Source organism: Lathamus discolor, chromosome 4, assembly GCF_037157495.1.
Source record: "Lathamus discolor isolate bLatDis1 chromosome 4, bLatDis1.hap1, whole genome shotgun sequence".
Lineage (NCBI taxonomy): Eukaryota > Metazoa > Chordata > Aves > Psittaciformes > Psittacidae > Lathamus > Lathamus discolor.
In genome coordinates, this window is record NC_088887.1 from 65,368,914 (window position 1) to 65,394,014 (window position 25,101).

At 41.4% G+C, this 25,101-nt stretch overlaps 1 protein-coding gene across 3 annotated transcripts in view; it reads right to left on the minus strand.

Annotated features, from left to right (window-relative positions):
- TFDP1 (transcription factor Dp-1) overlaps positions 1-19,578 on the minus strand; it is a 44,479-nt gene extending 24,901 nt beyond the window's left edge. For 2 of the 3 annotated variants that reach the window (XM_065677867.1, XM_065677865.1), the window contains exons 1-3: positions 18,769-18,943; positions 17,890-17,974; positions 5,015-5,081 (exon numbers count right to left, since the gene is read on the minus strand). In XM_065677867.1, the coding sequence (XP_065533939.1) occupies positions 5,015-5,081; positions 17,890-17,901 (79 nt within the window). In that variant the 5' untranslated portion in view covers positions 17,902-17,974; positions 18,769-18,943. Of the gene's footprint in view, positions 1-5,014; positions 5,082-17,889; positions 17,975-18,768; positions 18,944-19,480 lie in introns of those variants that run through there. The other variant, XM_065677866.1, reaches the window with a different exon arrangement.
- Positions 19,579-25,101: the final 5,523 nt, after the last annotated feature.

Consider the following 25,101-nt stretch of genomic DNA (forward strand, 5'->3'; position numbering starts at 1 on the left):
AATTAGATGATGTGGGGAAGAAGACAGAGGTGACAATTATATCCCAAGAGCTGACCCCTCAGACGGCACTCCTGAGAAGTTGCCGTTTTTAACATCTCTCCCTCAAACACCACAGATACTCTGTGGTTAGTTAGTTGTATGCTAATTTTCACACTGAACTCTTTTTCTGAGGGTATCAATCTACCATAAGGTGAGACAACACACACAGGATTGTCTCCGTGTGCCAAATAAATTAAAAATATCTCTGCCCATTAAACGTATCACACTACCCTGTTAAGACAACAAAAATGCTCATACAGCAGTTTTGAACATTTTTTACAAAGACATCAATCTTCCTCAGTGTCTAGTACTACTAAGGTCTTAAGTAATTTCTTACATCAACTCAAGACTTTTAGGTGATTCTTATCATCCTTAGATATGACTATTAATACTTCGGCTATTACAAACCTGTCCTTCCATGTCTGTGTTGAAATAAACTGTGTGGTTTACCTTTAGAATTTTAAAAGTCTTTCTAGACTTTCCAAAATACTGTTCTTACTTGCAGCAACAATTTTCTTTCCAGACCTTGACTTTCGATAACAGTAATAATTGGATTTACTTCAGCTGCAATAATACACAGGCATGTTATAACCAATGTTCAGGCATATATCTATTTGCTAAAGCCTGAACCACTTGCTCTGAAATAGCTCTCTTTTAGAGGAAAAATTGCAGACACAGCCAAAAACCAGAGAGTTTGATCTTGCAAATCAAATTAACAGTAACATTACACTGCAAAAGTTTGTCATATAAATAAAAAGAACAAGACAATCTTACAGCTAGGCAGCGTTGAAATGTGACAGTCTAAATACACCTTTAAAATCTACATATTTGACTTCATTTTTTCAATTACTGAGTCTGCAACGAAAATAAAACCGAAGTTTTTATGCCCACAGAATATGAAACCTTATCTTAAAGCGTAAGAGGTGAAAGGAGCTAAGGACAACTTTTACAAGTATTCTCTAGTTACATACCAATAATGCCACCTAGTGGCATGACAAATCTGAATTTTCTTTCTGAATCATCTAAAATTAATTTATACCCAACCTCTCCTGGAAGTTGTACAAGCACTAGAAGAAGCACAAGCTTGCAAGCTTTTTCACCACATATAGATTTTCAAAGATGGACAATTTTGGAGCATTTTCTAGAATGATATTTTATGTCCATGACCAATTTTCTCAAAATTATATACATTATAAATGATACATGTTTTGTTTGGGTCTTGTTTGTTTTGGGGGGATTTTATTTGTTTTTCTTGGGTTTGGTTTGCGTGTTTGGGTTTTTTGGTCTAGTTTTGTGGGTTTTGGAGTTGTTTCTTTTTTACTACTTTCTCCTCTTAGAACAAATCTCCAGATTCTACAGCTTTAGGACTTTATGAGCCAGAGGTTGTTCAGCATAACTGTTCAGTGTAACTGCTGAGCAAGATGAGTGATGTTCCCTTTCTGTCACTCATCTAAGGAACAACCACTACACACCCTAACTAAGCTCAGTCTAAAAATAAGCTATTCACAGTTCCCCAGATTTTTGCCAGTGCAAATTAAAAATTTACGTAAGTCCATTCACAGGCTATTCCGAAAGTGTTGCAGCAAAGCTGTTCAGGCTGTAAGAATTGTTGCATAATAACCTGTTTTTGTCATAATAGTCAACCTTTGCTTATCTTTCAGAGTTGATTCATATACCTACTTCATCCCGTACACACCTTACAGAACTTTAATTAAGTGTTGAGGAACCACTTCAGGAAAAAATATTCTGCTTTCTCCCAAACCGTATTCATGCAAGCATGTCCTTATGACCCAGCAGACAAGCCATTTTTTGTCCTCTACCACCCCTCTAAACCCTTTATTCCTCTGACAGCTGAGCGCATTCTCCTTTCACATCTGGCTGGCAACATGTGCAAACTGAATCAAGTCTTAAGTTTCTTGTCAAGGCTGCATTCTGAATTTGCCGAGCTGTTCAAAGTTGGACTATTCAAAAAAATGGTGGAATGCACCTTCTGATATTACTAATCCAATGACACCCTGAGTGCTATGAGAACATAAGGAGAATTAACTTCAAAAAGTAGACAAGCTCCTGCACTCTCCCACAAAGAGCCTGCCCCATTACTGTTGTTGGGGGCAGCAGACTGGGCTAAGCAAACCACTCATCTGACAGCAGGGAGATTTGATGCAAGCAGTTCTCAAACTTTCCTTGTGACTGACTCGTAATTTCCAGGAAAGATTATTTCCTTTTAAAAAATAAAAAGCCAAAGGGGAAGACAAAAAACAAACGACAAAAACCCTTCCACTTTTAATGATGACCAAAAGAGAAGAAAAGAAAGATTATTTCCTGACCTCCTTCAACTTATCTTAAGTGGTACACCAGATACACTTCTGCTACCCTGCAAAACACTTCCTTTGTGTTTGGGGTTTGCATTTGTTTGGTGCTTTTTTTTTTAAATATATTCTTGTGGAGTGAATCCTATTACTTCTGAAATGAACTGAAATTCTGCACAAACTTAGCAAGACAGCAGAGGACCGAACATTTTCATATAATAGTGTGTAACGTAGACAGCTACTTTTAGAGAGTACGTACTAATTTTGTGTGTAGCAGTTACATTTTAAATTCCAGCATGTAAAGACTATACAACCCCCATAAAAATTATAAAAAAGTGGCAACAGAAAATGAATACTACTTCACTGAATAAATTCTCATACATATCTGAGTACTTTAGTGACAAAATATTAGTTATTTTAAGCTCTGATTAAGACTACAGAGCCTGCATATAAAACACAGGCGATTTAGAGGCAAGAAATGTAAAATGATCAAGCCAAGAGAAACAGTTGTTTCTTTTCAAGATTTACCTGCTGTCTATGAATATTAAGAGAGTCCCTCAAAAGCAGTGAGGTACAGAAATTCAACGATAGCTTAGTTTACTTATATTATTCATGCTGATATACACCAAGAATAGAGCTTCAACGACTCTCAAACTGGGGGAGCTGCAAGCCAATTCCCCTGAATTCATATTAGAAATACTATAAACAACAAAATGGCCTTTACTTTGCCCAGTTCTATTTAAACAGCTACGTAATAATGGGAGATTAACATTTACAATTCCTGCTGTCTAGACTGCACTACCTGTTTTGACTACCTCCCTACTGTAACAAGACTGTAACAAGGTCTAGACAAAGATACCTACACGGGTGCAAAATGTTCTCTAAGTACCTGCCTTGACGAAAAACACAGGTTTTACTGCCAAGAGGGGTAGGGAAAATGGTATAGCTGTTAAGGAACAGGTATCTACTAGCACACTTTTTTTGTCCAGGTGTATGAGACTACGTCAATGAACATACATGTGAACCAGTTAGTAAGTGTCACTTACTCAACCCTTAGCGCCTTCTTCATCAAAAGCAGATCACGGCAATTAGTCAGACAGCCCACTTCTGTGAAGCAATGTATATTTTAGACAAGGGAATGTCACAGAGAGAACCAAGTGAGATTCCAATCAAATACTTGATGTAACTAGAAAAACTGTCAAGTTAAACTGATGGCAACAGAAACTGTTTAGATCTGCACGCTGTGAAAGCAAATGTTTAAATGGGTTTCCTGAAATGGTATATAAAAGGCTAGAGCAATAACACTAATGGAGATCACCTGTACTGGACTACAGGTTAATCTGAAAGTACTATCATGAACCAATAATGCATAAAGTCAATAGATTTGTCAACAGTGAGGTTTACGAGAACATCAGACAATAAGTAGGTGACTCTGTCCTATTGAATTTTACCCTACCTGGTACAGCCTATCAAAGCACGCCATCTGCCACGCACAAGATTAAACTCGACTATTGTAATTTGGAAACAACAACAAAGGAAAACAGCCATTTCACCAAAATGTATTGTGAGATGCCTGTGAACCAAACATGGCATTGCATAAAAAACATTACTGATACCTCCATATAAATAGGACTGACACGTCACTTGGGAATTGTATATCTTATATGCTCACTTTCGTTCAAGAACGTTAATGAAAGCCATCAAACAGGGTCAAGGAGGGACGATAATGAAAATAGAGAGGACAAAAAGAACTTACGTACTCAGGAAACTAGGAAAAGTGGCTAGGTGGCCTCTCAAACTAGAAACTCTTCAGACACCCTACTGTTATTTGTAAAGAATGCGTAAACACACTGGAGAAAAATATTAAGTGAAAAAATAACACTGCCACCAGCAAAATGCATAAACTGGCAAGAATATACTTAACTGGAAATCACAGAATATTTCTACAGTCTCATTATGCAACAGCCTTCCCACAAGAATACAGGGAATAAAAACCTAATCTTCATGTACAGCACCATCAGTTTAAAGAAGAGGTTGTATGACACAGCTGTCCAGAACTGCAGGCAAATGGAACTCAGCAGTGCTTCTGTTTTTATCTCCCACTATGCTAATTATAAAGTCCAGCTCCTGACTCCCCAAGAGTTAAGATACTCTTGGTTTTCAGCTTAAATATCAAATTCAAGTTTATTGCCTGTGGTTTATTAAACTGCTTGATTACATTACACTATCACGCACGCACAGCCATTATCGGAAAGTCCAAAACGGTTCTGTTGAAAATGTTTTTTCAGATAGGCTTGCACTAATGTGTAGGCACTATCATAAAAACTGTCACAACCCATTTTAAGCTTCTACACTCTTGCATTTCTCCCATTTGCTAGAACACAGAGCCAAACCATGTTTAAGACCATCCTGGCCTTTACACTTAAACCCAAGCTACACTAAGGAGATCACACATGGGATAACAAACTACCACTGAACTTCACACAGTTTAAAGACAGTGATAAACCAGAAAAAAAATAAATCTACAGTTTGCTTGCCGATTATGTGCTATAACTTAGAAAAGCTTTACAAAAACTACGCTAAGTTTAAATAGTTCAAAGCCAGTAATAAGTGTTAACAACTAAAAATCACAAAATGGAGAGTCCTACTAAAAATTGTGTTCTTACCTTTTCCAGGACTTAGGTTTTGGTCTATAAACACCTTAAGCTCTCCATTGGCTTCAATTAGTCCAGCCTGTTAAAGAAAGTAACTTTTATTAAACTTACAAACAGAGATACCTTTTACCGTTAACAATGGAAGATAACATACCAGAAGTCTCTGCTGCTACTAGTTGTATTGGTCACAGAACTGACACTACATAATGGCACTGTTTGTGGCATAGTATTTGCAAAATTTTTTAAAACTTGATTTTCTAAATACCATACTCTTAAAAAGCAAGCAGAAAATCAGTTTATACCTACTTTGCTATTTTGTCCTAAGTTCTTACAGTGTACATGCACGGTTTTAACAGGCATCTGAACACCCTTCTAATTAGAACCATTGACATCTGTGACAACACCATTCTCTGTGGAGATACTATTTACCTATCACAGAAGTTAAAAACATTACAGCAAAAACAGTAGAGGTGGTAAAGAGCACCTTAACCCATTTTAATCAGAAAAAAGGCATTAAGAAGAAACATGCTGAGCCCTTAAGTGGAAGAGCTATGTTCATAAAATAATCAACATCCTTTCAGAAAGATCACAGTACAAGTTATTTTTAAAAATAAGTTTTGGATAGAAAACATTTATTAGTAACATTAAGTACTTGACGCAGTAATTCCCTGGCATCTTCAGACTAAACAGTTCTGAAAAAAAAGAAAAAAAAAGAACACAGGACATACAGACTGTTTCCATTTAGAAAGAACAGCACAAAAGTTAACACTTGTACTTAACCATAATTTAGCATGTCGTGTTACAGAGGCTGAAAAGTCCCTAGCCGCATTTTGTGCATAGCTGGCATTTTTGCTGGCTGCCAAGTCTGCCAGTCTTCAAAAGACAATTAAGTGGTTTGCCGTCAGTAAGCAGCAAAGCTTTTTCCCTTCATAGTCTACCTGAAGAGCCCTAGTCATGTTCTGCCAGAAGCTCAGCAAACCAAGCGAGCCGCTAGAGGATGCTGTGGTGCTGTTATTTGCCAGGTGTATGACAGCAACGATTTCTAAGACAGGGAACTTCACAAAACAGGAAACTTTCTATCCTTGGTGAAAGAAAGTGGAGAGAGAAGAAAAAGATGACTGAACCCTGGGGACAGGCTGGAAAGTGAGCAGAAGAGAAATTTTACTAATAGAAGCATAAAGAGCAGTGGCCTGTAACGGCATGGCAATGGTGCGGGTCTGGTAGCACGAAGAAAACATAAGTGAGGAGACAGCAGAACTGATGGGTAGAATGAAGAGCAGCACGTGGCAGTTCTGTCCTCCATTCTCCCAATTCTCCCCTCCTGAACCACCAAGTATCAAATCAGCATTTTTTTTAAGCCAACCTCAAGAATTTACCAGTATACAAACAGTGCCTGTTCTCCATCTTGCCCACAGTACGGATGCAAAGGTCCACTTGAAGGAATTAAGTTATACTGCCCTACTTCAGGCACCAGAGCTTTTTATAAGCTTAATTCTTCGTCACACTTACTACATAATTCAGAAGGGTAACAGACTATAGCAGACACTCTCAGAGAATGATGTTAATACTCATCAGCATGAATTGGTATCATGTACAAAGATGTTACTAGACCTACAAAGATGTTACTACAGCTACATTGTACGGCAATTTGACATTCTAGAACATTGGAACCCAATGGCTATATGAAGATGAATTTTGGAGTGTTACATTATATTCCCACTCTACCTCAATTTCACAACAGGAGTGTTTAAACCACACAGGAAGTGCAGTCTCATTGCCTTTATTTTTTTAAATGCAGTCCTTCACAATTTCTATTCAACAATAGAAAGAGGCGGCTTATACTCCTGCAAGTATTCCTGCAAATTCGCTTTTCCATGAAAATCAAGAAGATATCAATGAGACTGGAAAGACATTTAGTATATTGAGTTTGTGATCAATGGACCATGAATAAAATGGCTGTTTTAATCTGTAATGTCTTTCTTTTTAGAAGCACATGAATTTAATATTTTTGAATTATTAAATCCATTCATCGGTTTAATACACAAAAGCAGACTTACATCAAGCTCACACATCAGTTACAATGACAATCCAAAGCCAAATATTTAAGCTGTGATATTCAGCAAACTCAAGTATTAAATACAAAACACTATTTCAGCAATTACAAATCAGGCAGTTCAGTAATCAGCTACTTAGTGGTCCCTTCCTATTTTTGTTAACTATTATGGTCTCAAATATAACCATTTCTATTAATTAATTTTATCCTCAAGTATTTAACCAACCACTATACCCTAGTATCAAATAATGTTACAAGCTTCAAGTTTTCTTCTACCTAATTAAAATATACACTGATACATATTAGCCAAAACAGTATGCAACTCCAAAACCCACAAGCTAACCTGGCATTACAAAGGGTCAGGTTAGTCCTACATGTCCTGGACCATGCTATTGTGTGACTGGAATTACGCAAGTCACTGACAAATTGGAGGACATTGCAAAAAACACTGCATTTAATCAATACAGGAATACAACTTGAGAAATATCAGAGAACAGCAATCACTGAAAGACAAGATTAATCCCTTCAAGAACCACAACACTGATGAAGAGTACAGCAGTAATATTCCACCACCTTTCCATACCATTGTCTTACTGAAGGTTCAGCTCTAGCACTTAAAAATACCTGGTAAATATCCAACTTATTTGTAAGAGTATGCATAGGAAAGACTCCAAGAGAACTATTTGGAAAGAATACAACCAAATCCCACAGCAAATAGCACCCTCAGCTGCTATTATTGATAATGAAAACTAATTTCTAATGAAAATCCTGTTATTCTAGCCTTAGTATGCTCTTCACCCTTGTGGATACATTATGCAATTCTAAAGTTATCAAAATTTACCACTAGTTTTGAGTCTTCTCAGTCACAAATACAAGCTTTTGGTGGGAGAAAACAAAAAAGCAAAACTTTTTGCTTTTGCAAAACTCGTCGTGCATGAAATTCTGGTGTCTTTGTTCTAAAATGGAAATACTAAAATAAATATTTCCATGTATTTCAGATAAATTCCCACCATTTTTCAAGCATGTTATTTGGGACAGGAGTCCAAGATTATTCCCCTGTAACCTACATAGCATAGTACAGTGCCCAAAAGAAAGAAAGAAAAGAAATACAGGAAAATGTGACCATAGCTCCCATGAGGTCTATCTCAGTCACAGATTCACAAGGGGAGGGACAATACACAAACAAAAACCAAAAACCAAACAAAAAAGAAACCCCACACAACCAAACCCCCCTCCCCCAAAACAACACACCCCAGCAACAATACCAAACACACCAGCAAGAAGTATCTGCTTTTCCCCAATGGAAAAGTGACCTTCTGCCAAGGAGGGTTTAGACATCAAGGAATTTTTTTTTTTTTCTGATGGGAAAATAAACATGTAGCTTTCAGGCCTTATCAAGCTACTTGTTACAAGGTACTTTATTTTTTTCATCTGATAACGCCTTTATTATTATTATGATTCCACATTTTCTTCTTATCTTTCCATGATTCTCAATTTCAAGATGCATTACTTCCTTTGATAACAGTAGGGCTGCTTGAAATAATACCATGCTCTTGATACTCAATTCTGAAAGCTTATTAAGTGCATACAACTTCACAATTTAGTACCGCTTTCCTCTTCAAAGAGACACTGTGGCTAGCTAGGTATAGTTCTCTGGCTACATAATGAATCTCCTAACATCCTAAACAGGCAACAGACATACCCTTTATCCTTGTCACATGACAACAAAATCAGCAATTCAAAAAAATGTTTAAAAAATCTTGACACTCAACATAGATTCTAAACTGTAGTAACTTCAGATCTCCTTTCCACAAATCAGAGGAATAAGGTTAAAGACCACTGGACAAATAAGTAAGTCTGGTAATTTTAGTTGTGGAAACTACGCTGGAGTGGAGACCCCAACTATTACCTGGGCTTTGTCTCATCACATCCTTCAGAACTTCTAAGGAAAAGAAATCAATTGATGCTCTAAACATATCAAAACTTCAACTGAAGTTAGCTTTGGCTGGCTATGAGGTCATCAGCCGCCAGGGGACTAAGGGCTGGAAAGTCTATTTTTGTTTTGTTTACAAGGAAAAGCTAAAAAGACTAAAAGTGCCCTCAGCCTGAAAGTCACTAAACTGGGAAACATCTTTTTGTTGGGATTAAATTTAATCTGAAACAAAATTTGCTCAGAATTGCACTTATTTAATAAATCCCTTGGTGCAGACTATCACAGAATAATTTAGTATCTTACTAACAAGCCAGAAATTATGCACCAGAAACACTCTCACGACAAAAGTATCATTTCTTCCACAGCTTTTCAGACTCGCCAAGTCGATTTTTTAATAAAAACTGATGTTAAATTATTCACTAAACTTTTACATTGAACAGAAAAGCTTCAAGCTGAATGTGGACTGAAGGACAAGCAACCTATAAAAGCATGACCAAGAAGCTTAACTGAAACAAGACTGGACATGTACACATGGTAAGTCTATCACATTTATGAGAGTAAGGTCTCTCCACTACTCTAAAATGGGGAATCGAAGGGTGCTTTTATGTCACAGAAATCCCTCTTCTGTCTTGCTTTCAGATAACAAGACCATTTTAAGTACACTCCATGAAAAAGAGACGAAAGAAGAGCAAAATGGGCAGAGAGAAATGGAAAGAGAAGTATTTGCCAAAAGCTACTGAGAATAGAAATCTGCTAACAGAAGATTAAGCCCTCTAGATTGAAGCAAAGCACTGGGTTCCCCAACAAAACACGAGGTGCTCATCCCAAATATACAATAATTGTTACAGACTGGGAGTCAGAATGGGATAGACAGAAAACCAGACAACCTGGGCACTGTCTAGGAAAGAAACAGAAAATGAGCTAGAAAATTAGATGAAAGATGGCAGATTAAGGGTAGAGAAACTGGGAGTCACTGAAAAAGTACAGGCAACAGAACTGAGGAGAATCTATGAGAAATCTTCACTAGACAGAGATTGGATCCTTTGAGGAGAAGGGAAGAACACGGGAACTGGAAAGACAAAATCTATTCTAAACTATGACTGAAAGGATAAATAAGCTGGGACTCAGACTGGGAACTTAAAAATGTATCACGAAAGAAACAGTAAAGAAAGAACCAGAAAACAGAGGAACTGGAAAGGAACAGTACTCCTGTTAAGAGTACGTTTCCTCCCGAAGGTTGTCAAAGACATCATCAGGATGCTTCTCCTGTCTACAGGTGTTTGCAAAGCCTGTTAGTCAACAACCACCCATCTTGTGCAAACCGCACCTAACTCAATCGGTACACGAGGACAACCTCTACGCATTTCGCTGGTTAAGAGTAGGCAATAAATGTAAAGGCCTTTTGACATGCAATTTTGCTACTTGCCATGCCACTGACAATGTTGAGGTTTGTTTTGGGTTTTTTTTTTGTTTGCCTTACTTTAATATTAGGAAGCAACAAACAAACACAAGGGAAAAATCAGCACAGCTACAAACACTCTTTAAGCAACCTTAATTCTTCTTTCAGCCTGTCCTGAGTTCAGGAAAAAACACAAGCGCATGTCATTTGCAACAAGATGATAATGCACTATTTTTCCCATTGGATTCTCATTCAGGGACCAAAGCAAACATGCTCTGGAAATGAATCATCACGTAACTGCAGGGAACTATTTTTTATGGGACATCGAATTCATTTTTCACAGAAATTAAAAGGCACTTAAGAAGTAGAGGACTGAAGCAAAGGGAACAAAGTTCTTAAATTTAAAACATTAGAATTTCATTTTGCAAATGAAGTCAGTAAGAACTATTCTTTACTATATAAATTAATACAAAAGAACTTTCATAGTCAGGCTATAGGAGTTTGATCCTGCAAAATCCTCAGATGTATTACTTCACTGAGTCTTAGTAGCTGCCTTCTGAAACAGAGCTCGTACCACATCCTTAGTTGATGGCACCACCTTCAAGATTAATGTGTTTTGTCAGCCAGAGATGAGCTATACCATAGAAACAAGCTTTCAAAAAAGTATACTGGAATTATTAGCACTTTAACCAGCAAGGGCTAGTAAAAGCATTAGATATTAAAGATCTGGATCACACAGAACTGCAAAGATAAAAGCTAAATACAGATTAGTATCTCAGTTAAATACATAAAACTTTGGTCTGAATATAGGCTCTACCAAATCTACGCATAAGCTGGACACTGAGCGTACAAAGAATGACACCTGAGGTCTCCTTACTGCAGGATGTATCAGGACCATTCCTCAGCTTTCTTGGCTGTTCTTTCCGAACACACAGAGCAGCACATCTAGAATTTTGCAAAAACTAAGTGAAGAATTCATTTTGAAGAAAAGTCAAACATTGGTCCAGTCTAAGCAGCAGCACAGACCAAAAATACCACTGGAGCTAAAGTCATTACACTGTGTTGTTTCTTAAGAGTAATTCAATTGCTCAAGTGATACAAGTCTTGCAAAATTTAAAGCTGACACCCCAAAATCTAACGGTGAAGCTGTAATAGTGAATCAAAATAGATTCCTACGGCGAGCATGACCAAAACACTGGTTTGCCACTTTACCACAGAAACTAATCAGAAAATAAAAATCATCATTTGCGTGCTGGACCAAACACTCATATGCAAAGAGGTACCACCAGCAGCCACTTCCACAGCAAGCTCCGGGTGCCATTCTAGACTTGACATTAACAGACTTTTGTTTTTCCAGCCAAATTAAATCTTTACTGCCATTTGTTCAACAGCATCTGAACCACAGCCGAAACCAACAAACTGTTGTTAAAAAGGACTTGTTCCAATGCCATTTGCCTCACCAACCTCCTTATCAGCCTATTATAAAGATACAGCAGCCCACAATGTAATTTTCAAGCAAGACTGTGTAACCGTTAATGCAATACTGGGACACTTTGCAAATGTAACGCGACACAAGACAGGTAGCTAGAAGCATTTGTGGGGATATGGACCACTGACAATCTTTAAAATCAAGCTGTCTGCTATCTGTCTGAGAACCACTTCAACACAGAGACCTTTATCAAAGATTGGCCCATTTCTCCTCACTTCTAATTAGCCACAATAAATATCCATTAAATGATACCCAGGCAAACACTAAAGTAAGCGATCCCTAGTGTAACTTAACTTTTAAAAGCTGCATTTTTGTTTAGTGTGTTAAGTTGACAGCACAGTGTGTTTACCCAATAATACTACAAATACATATCTATACTGTCATTAACTAACATATACAATTAATAAAGAAGTTAAAAAACTTGAAAGGTAAAAGAAAATGCTTTATTTATACAAATAAACTGGCAAGGTGAAAGGCCAATTTCTGAGTTGCTATTTTCTGACTTACAAATACAAAGGGGAAAAAAGGGGAAACTATTATTGTGTAATTGGGATGTAAAAATCTTAAAGATCACTTCCCTTCTGCCTTCTTTGGAAAAGCATGTTTTAAAATTTTAACAACATTCGAAATCCCAGACTGAGATGCCTTTTTAGAAGACATAATTTTATCCTATTTGTTCTTCAGTTTGCAATCTTCTGAACACTTCAGAACTCACTAAGGGCAAACAGAAATATATCAAGCTACTGAGAAGTCACTGAACTAAAATGGTATCAAAAAAAAAGCTGATTCACTTAAGATTCACTAAAGACTTAACTTTTCTAGTCTGCCTCACTGAAATTCCCAGTATATAACCAAAAATAAGCATAAAAGGAGAAACACATGCTGGTATTTTAAGAAAAGTCTGAAAAACATTTTGAAGATTTCAATACTTTCTAGGCACTGAAAGTGCATCATGCAAAAGAGATCCAAAATACATCTTTTTCCTACTTCCATTAGGCTTTTTTTTTAATCCATCCCAAATGTAACTTTTTCAGACCACAAAGACTTGCTCAAGATTGATGTAGAAGCACCACAGGAAAGTTATTACGTACAACTTCTGTGGTGTTCTCACAAAATTAATACGCAGAAGTGCAGAGCTTTTTCCCCAAAATTTAGCAAACCTACCCAGTAAAGCTGCGGTAAGAAATGAATTTGCTGTGGGGTGTTGAATATCCTTTGAGGGAAATACTTATTAATACTGTAAAATAATGTAATTGGATTGAACTACATACCCAAATGTACTCCGAATACTCAATTAAAATAAAGCATCAACATTAATCCCTATATCTCTAGGCCTCTTACACAGTAATGTTAGTTCAGGTTCTGAACTTTGTTCAGGCAGCACTTCTTACATGGTATCCCTCAGATTTACACATGTGCACACTGCTTTCTTTGCAAAAAGTTAGATACCTGGGTCATAGCTGCTATTCAGTAAGATTAACAAAAGCACCAGGAAATACTGAAGAGATAAAGTAAGTTTTATGCAACCTAGAGATGAAGAGAAAAATCCTTCATAATGTAATTCAAGTAAAAGACGTTAGTAAACTATAATTTAAAAAATAATTATAATCCAGTTCTAGAATGAGCGGTTCAAAAGCCAGTGCCATGGCCAGCAACCTATGAAACACTGAAATGCGTGAGCTTTCCAGAAGAACAGCTCTCAAGAAAGATATCTTAGTCTGTGAGAAACTCTGAAGGCTAACAGTGGTATGTCAGTTTAAGAAGTTCATGAAATACCAAATTAGTTTTTCAACTACCTGTTCTTCATGAACAATTATGTATTTTTTAAATGACGGGAAAGAGTCAATACAATGCTGGTGAACAACTGAAATGATCATAAGCAACTGCTAATATAGACAGTATTTTGTTTATATAATTTACCTATTTTGATACATGCAATTACTGAGATCAGAAGGAATGCCACTCATTCCTTTTGTTTAGCCCCTTTCTCCTCAGTACCCGCAGTAACACCATTCACTGGACTACCCCCCCTAACAGACACAGTTCCTGCAAGTGACTCCTGCTTCTTCTCTTCTACCTAAACAGTAGGTCTTAGAGAAAAGACCCACAAGCTTCTCCTTCTTTATGACTGCTTAAGAGGCCCCAACAGTCCATTTGCAACAGAAGTACCTGAGAGGCAAAACACAGTCACAGCACAAGTTGGATCTTCAGCTACGCTACAGGAATTGTTAATTTAGTTATGGAAGGTATGTTAACTGTTGATACTAGAAAGTATTTGCTGCCTTAATTTACTGATAATTCTCAATACATAACAGAATATAAGGGTGCCCAGCAAGTATTCCTCAGTCGTAAGAGTGGGAACTAAAAGACAAAAAAAGGAAGTTACCAAATTTACTTTCTTGCTACGGTAATTCCTGCTTCTTCTTTTGATGCCTCCTGCCTAATTTTAAGCATGCCAAGGATGGACAGGTCACAGTTCCACCTAGAGAACTGCGCTCCTCACCAAACTATTAATCTCATGAATGCAGTGAGCAGTAGAAGTCAGCTGAGGACCCCAGTGCGTACATCTGGCTCTGCTCCTCCAGGTCCTGTCTGAAAGGTGCCACATTTGTAAGCAGTGAAAGAGTTTACAGTAGACTCAGCAATCTTAGCAAACGACCCTGATCAACCAGAGAGGATGGCTAAGATGGAGTTTCTGGAGATTGTCTGCATGTGATGACCCCCTCTGTCTCAGACCAAGAAACTTCCCACACAGTGCAAATGTATGTGTCAAACTGTACCAAACTCCACTGACCTCAACTTCATTTGTCATTCAGCCTCTTGACAAGCAATAGAATGATCCCACTCCCAAGGTACACAAGTCCTTGAGATACTGTAATTGGTGTTCTCTTGTCCACATGTGGGTTTTCTCATTGTTTCTTTAAATTACACAAAAGGTAGTCTTCTAATGAAATAATGAAGGGCTTCTGAACTGAGTGAATGATATTCCATGGCCAATCTGCCTGATTCTGTTAGAATTGCTTCTCAGCTCCACCACACTATGATCATTTGCATAAAACTAAAAAATTGCTATGCTTATTGCTATTACCAGGCCACAATGCACTTCTCTTTTTTCCCGCTTTACATTTACTGCATTCCAGATACCCTACACTTTATATAAAATGTTTGTGGTTTTTTAAATATATTGATATACCCACAGTTACTTTAACCTTCATCAGCTATTTTTTTTGCATTATTACTTTTCAACTTATCCTGCTATAACATTACTTGTGATTATGCTCTTAAAACTCCACCTCCAGGCTCTTAATTAAGGTGCTCCATATGAAGGTATCTTTCCCCCTGCCCCAAATAGCTTCCTGACCACTGCTGAGGAAATAGGAGTATTTTGGAAAAAAAAAATGCTTTGTTGCTTATTTCTTTTTATTGTACACTCTGAAAAGCATTAGAGGGATACATTTTTAAGGTAATATTTAACAGAATTTAGACTTGGGTCAAATAGCTGATGAGCATTATCTTGCCATTTTACCTAATCTGTACCTCTGTAATTATTTAATCCTTTATAAAAACACTGGAGTTTACTGGTATTCTCCATCATGCTCCCTGTTTGTTCAGTTACCCAGTAAAGTCCTAGTCTGCAAACTTTTACAAGTATTTGACTTTTCAAAGAAATCTTTTCAAATTACAGTTTTTGTAAAGAGGTATCAGAAGAAGAGCTGGAAGAGAGCAACAAAAGGGAAAGTGTTCTCTCCCGTGGCAGGTGGGAGGAGGGGTTAAGAAGGAGCATGTTCTCTCCTGGCGCTTTGGCTCCACACCTTCCTCTTCTGCAGAGCTGCCTGCTGCAGCCACGCCACAGCAAGCACAGGCCACAGCAGCACAACAGCAGGACATGCACCAAGCCTGTGTTCCAAGGCACACTGAAGCATGTTTGGCCATGTAAATGCCACCTGAAACCCAGACTTAGCATAGTAACAGCACGGTTCTTACCACAGTTTAGCCATCTCAGCTCTGCTGAGAAAAAGGGAAGGAAGGGGTGGGGGCAGTCATCAACTATGCCATCTTCTTCTCCACTACATCTCACAGTCAGTTAGTGCACTTGATAGGTGACATGGCAGAACCACGAGCCATTCATCACAGCCGTATTTCCATGTCAGAATGTTTAAATTTACAGTGGTGCAGGTCTTCATGGATTCACTACCGAGAAATTCAGTGATACTGTCTCTATCATGATTAATGCCACTATTTACCTTGGGAAAGAACTTGGATTTTGGACAAAAAATACGGGAATAATTCTCTTCTCTTCTGAAAAAGAGCTATAGTAAATGGCATCTCTATTTTCCAGCATTAAACCAAACTTAATATGACCCATAATCAGACCTGGAAATTTAACATTTCCCAGCATTCACTACACGTTTTAGACATCATGTAATGGTGGGGTATGTAATAGTCTGCAAAAAGCTAAGCAGTTCATCTTTCCTCCCTGAGGCAGGATTAAGTATGTACAGGGGTTTTTAAGAACAGGTTAGACAATCCTTCACTTAAGCTTGCGTACCCTTTCTATCTACCCTAATAGGGCGCTCAAGTACACCAAATATTTTACCTAAAACCTGACCTAGATTTTCATTTTTCCAAATTCAGCTGATTAATTCTTGCAATAGACACTGAAAACATTCTCTTTTTCTATCTGTAGCATCTTCTTCCATTTCTGAAATTTATTATCATATCTCATTCCTCCCTTTTCTAGAATAAGCTATGTCTTTCAAAAATGAGGCTTGTTCTTAAACGTCTTATTCTCATTCTGCTCCCCTAGACCTCCCAGGATATTCATCTGTATTCAGGTGCTAGCACTTCTTCACTTAGTTGATTTCTCCCCCAAAAGCTAATATTAAACAACTGCACTTGAGTAGCTCAGTTAATTTGAACTGTTTCAATTTCATCTAGTTTAGCATTCCCCTTTCATTTTCTTCCCGCTTATACGGCCTTTCATTCCCTGAACTCTGCTATCTGCAACGTACTTGGCCACCCTTATCTCTTCCAGGCAAGCTCTGAGCGACTACGCATTTCTGGTTGCTTCTCTGCGCATTAAGATGTTTTTCAATTGCTTTTGAACTACTAAAACTCACTACAAGGTTAGTTTGTTAAACTGATCGCTATTTCATGGAAGTGCTTGCCATCTGAAACCTAACACAGTCGTATTAGATTGTAACCTGCTGGTTAAGAATTTGAATTGTGTCACTTTTTATTAGCTTATATGCTCTTACTTTTTTGAGGTTTGTTTTTTTCTCTGAAGGGGATATACATTCGAATTTGAATATGGAGCAGTATCTTATTTTCAATAAGGAAATGTGAAAGCCACATTTTGTTAAGTATTAACAATGGACTACATCTTAAAGGCACAACCTGTTTAAATTTTGTTTAGAAGTATTAGAAAGAGTAAAGAGTAAATACAGTTCAAGACATAGGCTCCTGAATCAGAGCCACTAATGCTAATGGTAATGTAAGTCCATGATCAAAGTCCCCAAAGCCTGTTTTCGCATACACTACCTAGCACCTTTTGGTAGATAAACAATGAACACTTACAGAGACTGAACCATCTTCACTCCCTTGAATATAGATGATGCCTCCTTGAACTCAAGAAAGGAAATGCTAGTTGACTACAATAGTCAATGACAAATCTGTCATCTGAACAGTATTTGCTGGTTTTTTTTTTTTAATCAATTCAAAACCAAGTTGTTTTAGTGTTCAGTATGAATGCACATGACACCAAAAGCCCAAGTGCTTTTATGAACATAGTGAATTTTTAAGATTAATTCCTCTGAAAAAAATGGCTGCAGATCTGAAGCTGGTTTATGCTTTTGCATCTACAGAGAAACACAGCCTAGGCCTGATGTACAAAGTTTCATATACTCATTAATCCCAGCTATCATAAAGCATGACCTTGCTTGCTTTTGTTAACAGAAACAAAGATACTCCATGAGCTATGCTTCCACCTATGATGTGCTACAAACATACTTACATCTTTTGCCATGTTACCAAAGACTAGATATCAGTCCTCTTAAAATCTTGACAGCTGCAGGACACAGAGACAATGGTGCTATTTTCTGGAAAACAAGTAAAGACAACATCAACTGTAAAAATGAAAGGAGGGAAAGTTTTTACAATTATTGACTACTGCCAAACACAATTCAGCGTTCAAATAACCGGTTTTAAAAAGGAAAAAGTTTCCTGTCATCACCAATTCATCCCCTAAGGCCCCCCCCTCCTCACGATCACGTGTGGGAAACCCTCCTTTCCCGACAGCGGGGCTCAGCCCAGCGTGGACCCGACCCCAGCGGGGTCCCTGTCCAGCTGCGCCCCTTACAACACCGCAGCGCGGGGCGCGGCGGGGGAAGCGATCCCTCCCTCGGCCGCCTCCTCCTCCTCCCCACCCCCATTTCTAGCAGCAGGCACAAGTAGGCCCCAGGGGCCAGCTCCCCCTCGGGGCCTTGCAACCCCCCCTTCCTCTTCTTCCTCCTCCTCCTCCTCCTCGCAGGCAAGCGGGCACACGGCAGAGGCTGGCAGCTGCCACCCCGCGCACCCCGCGCCCCCAGACCAGGGCCTCACCGCCCGGGCGAAGCCCTAAGCCCCGCGCCGCCTCCCCCCGCCCCGGCAGCGAGGGGCCGCGCTAATCGCCTCAGAGGCGGCGGGGGCACGACGAAGGGGGGACGCGCCCGCGCGCCGGGCTGCACTGCCGGCGGTAGGGGGAGGGGAACGGGGCGCGCGGTCCACCCCGTCCCCATCCTCCTCGTACGACCGGCGGCAGCAAGCACCCCCTTCCACCTCCTCCACAACCCCATCGCACCCCCCAGCGCTCCCCATCCTCCTCCTGCTGCAGGCCGGCCCGGGCTGCCCGCACCTGAGCGGCCGAAGGCGGAGAGCTCCGGCTCCATCCCCCGCCGCCGCCCGCAGACAGGGACCCAGAGCGCGGAGCGGGAGCAGCACCCCCCGCCCGCCGCCGCGCTGCTGCCGCCGCTGCTGTTGCTGCCGCTGCGGAGGCGCCCAACTGCACATGTGCGGCGGCGCGCGCGCGGGCCTGGCGAGCCCGGCGGGAGGGGGCAGGGGAGGAGGGAGACCAACGGCCCCAACGGCAGTTCGGGCGGGGGAACGGGGGGGGGACAACGCGGGGGGGAGCCGCCTGGGCCCGCCCCCCTTCCGCGCGCTCCGGGGCGGGGGGAAGGGGCAGGAGGAGTTGGGGGGGGGGAGGGGGTCTCCGCCGGCGGCGGGCGGGCTGTCACTTCCCGACCCGCCTCTGCCCCCGCCGGTCGCCAGCTTGGCGGGCGCCCCCCCCGGTCCCACCACACACATACCCGCACCCGGGCCGCGGCCCCGCACACCTGCCCGCTGCCGCTGTCCCGGCCCGCGCCCCAGCCACCGAGGGGCTGCACGGGGAGTGGGGGGGGCGAAGAGGAGTGAGGGGGCAACCCCTCCGCGGGACGTGCGCGCTCCAACCCGCCGCTCTTCCCTCTTTTTTTTTTTTTTTTTTATTTTTATTTTAATTTCTTTCTCCTGCAAACGGGGAGGGGGTAAAAAAAAAAAAATTAAAAAAAAAAAAAAAAATTGAAACTTACACTTTTGTGCGTCCCCCGGCGTGACGCTGCGCGCTGACGTCACGGGGTGTAGCGTGCCTTGCACGGGCACACGCGGAGCGGCTAAGCCAACCGCCCGCCCGCTCCGCGGGGAGCAGGGAGCATGCGCGGGAGTTTCGCGCCTTCCGACTCGCCGCCTCTGCGGCGCGGGCGCGCGGGAAGCATCGGCGCGAGATCGGTCCTCGGCCTGTAGAGCCGCGCCGCCAAAGCGCGGGAAGGCGCGCGGCGCCTCCGCGTCCCCCCTTATCGCTGCGGGACACGGGGCTGCCCGCCGGCGCGGGCAGGGCCGGGCTGAGGAGCCAGCCCCAGCCGGTGTCTGGGGGCGCGGGGCAGGGCGGTGCGGCTGGTTGCCACAACATCCTGCCCGTGCTTCCTCCTCGCGTACTGCCCGACCGTTACTTCAGCAAGTAGGCTGACAGCCGCCATTGCTGAAACGAGGCTTCTGCAGGAATCCACGTGGAAGTTTGCTGTTAACGTGGCCGCTGGGGGCCCAGCTGCGAACGAGGCCGGGCCTGCGCTTGTGCGAATTTCTGAGGGTGTGAAACCACTGCGTGCCTCACGTGCTGGCTGTGTGCAGCGGCAGCCACGGGGATGGTGCGTGTTAGCTACAGGGTGTGATGTAATGACGCAAGAATGGTGTAATTCCTGGCAAAAACCTCCCAGTGTGCATAGTGGGGGCCACAAAGGCAAAGCTGTAGTGGTGGATAGAACCAGAGAAAGGTTTGGGTTGGAAGAAACCTTCAAGGTCATCCAGTTCAAACCCCCCTGCCATAGGCACCTCCACCTTACACTAGACTGGGTTGCTCAAGGCCACGTCTAACCTGGCCTTGAACACTGCTGGGGATGGGGCAGCCACAGCTTCCTTGGGAGCTTCCCCTTGATTGGAATATTGCAGCAAAGTGGCAAACTGAAAAGCTGTGTTGGTTACAGGAGTGTGTACATGGCGCTTTGATGGAGTGGGGGAAGCTGCACATGCTTGTACATGCAATACCAAGCATGTGAGGTACAAGGCTGTTAATAATGTGATCGAGAGGGGAGCAGGAAGTAAAAGGGTTGGTTTTTTATCTAAAGCTGTGCTGCTTTGTAGTCATGCCTGGGAATGGAACACTGGTAGGGAATAGAAGATGCAACCAGGAGAGCCACTGTACAGGAAAAGCAGAATGATTTAGCACAGGTGTCAGAAGACACATTTCATCAGTTGACTCTGCTTGTATTTAGTTACTTCTACATCTCACTCAATTTTTAATTTAAGGCATTGGGGAGTTGTGTTTTACAGTAATGAGGAAATGGATGCTGCCTTTGTTTCTCAATAAATAGCAATCTCTGAAGTTTTTCACAGTAACCTGCTGCTCGCTCCTGTGGAGTTCTGTGGCAGCTCACAGAATCACAGAATCAGCTAGACTGGAAAAGACCTTTAGGATCATCAAGTCCAACCATTACCCCAGCACTGCCAAGTCCACCACTAAACCATGTCACTGAGGCCTCATCTACACAGTTTTTGAACACTTCCAGGGGTGGTGATTCCACCAGTTCCCTGGGCAGCCTGTTCCAATGCCTGAGCACCATTTTGGTGAAGATTTTTTTCCTAATATCCAATCTAATATCCCCCGGCACAGCTTCAGACTGTTTCCTGTCATCCCATTACTTGGGAGACCAGCCACCTCCTTGCTCCGTCCTCCTTTCAGGTAGGAAAGTAGCCTGCTCTGGTAACAACCATCATTACCCCGTTGCTTCATTCTTCTTGACTAAGCTTGATGGCAGTGGACATCAAAGAAAGGTGGAGATAATGAAAATATGTTTATAACTTTTCAGAAAGAGGCAAGAGCTTTCACACACTAAAAAACAAGAAGCACCCCAAGCCAGCTGCAGAATAAGGCTTCCTGAAAGACAACATCTGCAGTTGATAGTGCTGCTCTCCACCCTATGGGTCATACAGACAGTTTAGACCCACAAGCACAGTACATACCTCAAGTCCCTGCCCAGGCTGCCCACACACGCCTTTTTATGTTCATTACAGAAACAAAACTTCGTGAGACAGCTGAACAAGCACAAACAAGAGGGGCGGGCCTTGTTTGATAGCATTTATTTTGACACAAGACTGAGTGCCCCAGCATACCCACTCCCAGGTGGTTTTTAGTAGAGGGTTGTTGACAGCTAATTTGAAGTATTTGTACCAGTGGAAAAGCCTTCAGCATTTCTCTAATCTGAGCACACCTCTCAGGCATTTTGGAGCTTTAGGACTTTGAGTGGTGAAAGGCTATTCCACTTCACAACTGTTTCAAGTGTGCTTGAAAAGGAGAAGAGATCACAACTTTAACCAGCATTAGTGCGGCAGAACCTTGCAACAGACACAAGGAAACTCTTTCAAGAAGTTATCTGATCTATAACCAAGGATGAATGCCAGAGGACATGCACACAGATATATTTTTACTGATACTTTGCTTGAGAACTGGAAGTCTGCCTTCTTAAGAGAGGGACTTGTGCAAGCTCCAGGCTTAAAGAAAGACTCAAACCAGTTGACAAGTAGCTTGTTGACACGCTTGTCAGTATCTGCCCTGGTTAGGAGGTAACATCTCCCAATTCTCAAATTTATTTTAGGAAATAAAAAAAAAAAACCAACACCCAGAGCTTGGTGTCATAACCTTGAAAGCGTTGCCATTCCCTGATCTGTATTTTGCCCCCAAGGCAGGATTGATTGTCCCTAAACCACCCACTCTGGTCACACCATCATCCAGTTTGCTCTTTGTCTCCAGCCATCATGACTTTTTTCTTGATCTCTGCTGTCCTCATGCTGTTTTCCCCACTGGGCAGTAGTAACTACTCGACAAGAGGTAGTGGGAAAGCAGCAGAGAAGCATGTCTCTTGGACTACTCCATGGAGCTGGGAGAGAGGCATGTCTTTCCCTTCTGCCTTTTGTTTCCTTTAGGGTGAGTGTGGTGGGCCATGCATCTCCCAGCCCTTAGGACATCTTGCTGCTCTTCCATCTCACTTCACTAAATGTGTTGGTGTCCTTCTTTTCAGGTCATCTTAATAGTGGATGTCTGGTACCTGCTGCTCCTTACAAGCTATTGTTGTTTCCCCCAAAGATGTTGATGCTGTTAGGGTGGCTCAACTCCTATTACTCGGGAGTCCAGTTTCCTCCACCTCCGGCAGTACCCAGGTGCTGGAGCACTGCCAGGATTGCTTACATAGAACTGCAGATTCCTTCCCTAGACAAACCCCAGGAGTGCTTTTGTGGTTAGAGTGCTCCTGGGTTTGCTCCAGCAGGCAGCAAGACCACACTAGGTTTTGCACACCCTCCATCAAGCATCATCATACGGTGCTATTCTGCATGGGAGGCACACCCACACGTGCCTCTGCCCACAAAGCAGAGGTTGTCCAACTGTAAAAGAAGTAAAATACAACACATTGTGAGGCAGCTTTCTTCTCATCTTTGAGGATTATAGGAAATAGGAATTCTTACAGCTTTAAAAAAGCTATATATGCCTATGGACTGGGCCACCATGACAGTGGCTCTTGAGCCATTGTAGACCCACATGGGTCACAACTGCAGAAGCCTACCTCACAGTTCCCACTAGGCATCTTCCTAAGGGACTGAAGCAGCCTGCTTTGTATGGGATGAGCTGTAAGTAGGGTGGTCTTGGGTCCACATATAGCAATCTGACACAGGGGACAGGGAAGTGATTCAGAAGGTACTCCATCAGCTTTTAAAGCGTTTTGTTTCCTTCACCCTCATAGGGAACAATGACCAACAGTAGCAGTTAAGGGGTAACATACAAGAACTCGAATTTTCAGAGAGAAAGCCACACAAAACAAGCAACCGGTTGCACCCACCTCCAAAACAAACCAGCTGAAAAAACACCCAGCCAAACCTAAATCATTTACACTGCATGAATTCCACTCCCTTCAGCTCAGCTTCACCACAGAAATATCCTCTCGTCACTTAGGACGTTTCTATCCCATATCAGCTTTTCCATAGTCAAATGATGCTAATCATTAGCTAAAAGAATGGTACAGCCACAACAAGCTGAAACAAACATTGCCAGAAAAGACCACCTGTTCTTCAACAAACCAGTAGATTTTCCTTTCAGGGCTTCTGGATCTCTGCTTTAATTTTACCAGTTTGGCACAGAAAGAGAATATTCTAGAGTACAAGCATCAGGTTCTTGAAGAGCTACAACTGTATCTAAGTTGTCCAATTGTGAAATACTCTCCTCATTTTCCATACGGGCATAACTGATCACGCAGAAATAAGGTGTGTTGTTTCTGTCCTAAGACTGTATCATGAGATCACCCCATTCTGACATGGAATCGTGCATGGCGCCATTTCAGGAAACACTTACAGTATCTCAGTACATCGATTGTAAACAAATTTATCACATGTCCAATAGGATTAGTAAGTTGAACTTGCATCTAATAATCAGGCAATCCAAATCTACAGGGAGGCAGAGAACACTGATACTCAGATGAGGCTCCTATTTTTCTTTCCCCAGTTCTCCTAAAGCCTAGCCAAGTCACGACTGAATCAAAAATTATTTGGGAAAGAAGTGATGGGCATGATACTTGCTTTACTTTTTGGGCATGGTATCAAAAGGACTCTTCACACAACTCCTTTAAAAGGTAATCAGGAAAATGTTTTCCTTAAGAGACACAAACCATCAGTATTTCCTACTCTGGAAAGTTCCAGTTAGGAGAGAAGTACAACTAGTGGTTTATTTTAAAAAAAGGTTTACTCATCACAGCTGTAGTACTTTGTATAATAGTTTCAAGGGCTGGGACATAATGGAAACCATACAGAGGTCTCTACCAAGGTCTGTCACAGACACTCTTCTTACTCCCTGAAACATAGATGGCAAACTACATATGAAAACATCTTTAAAAACCAAAATGAAGCATTCAGAAGGGAAGCTTCTATTTCAAGAAGCTATGAGCTAGGTCAGTGGATAGAGTAACATATCTTTCCCTAGTACAGTTAAGAAACACATTTTAGTGAGGCACCTGAAAAAGAGTAAAAGGTCTGAGCTAGTAGATTTGTAAATGGTACCATAGAACTTTTAAATTAATTCTGTATTTTGAAGACAAAAATACTGAAATAAACCAACAAATCCATTTCAAGTTTCTTTTCTAGAATCTAAGATTCCTTTCATAAAAAAACGCCACCCTGTTTATTTATAGGCCACTTTTTCCTCTACATTTGTCACTGTTCCTTGGTTACTTTTGAAACCATTGGAGAATTGGAATTGCAATACATTTTGCAGCCTTTATGAAGCATCAGTGCCTGGAAAACCCGAAGTCCAGTGAGCGAGAGCTCAAATATGATGAGCCCTACCCTGCCCTAACAGTATATGGACACTCCAGAGTAGTCCAAGCTGCATTTTGCCAAGCCCAGCAGATGTCAGAGAAAACACAGGGCTCCTGAGAAAACTGAGGCTGCTATGGTAAAGGAGGGAGGTATCAAACCACACAAATCCATCCAAAGCTCCATTTTGCTACTTGGACGATAGCTTTCATTTTAATTGGCTATTTAAACCCATGTAACATGCATTTTTCTAAACATTTTTTGGGTATTAAAAGATCTTTCACATGACACTGTAACACTGACC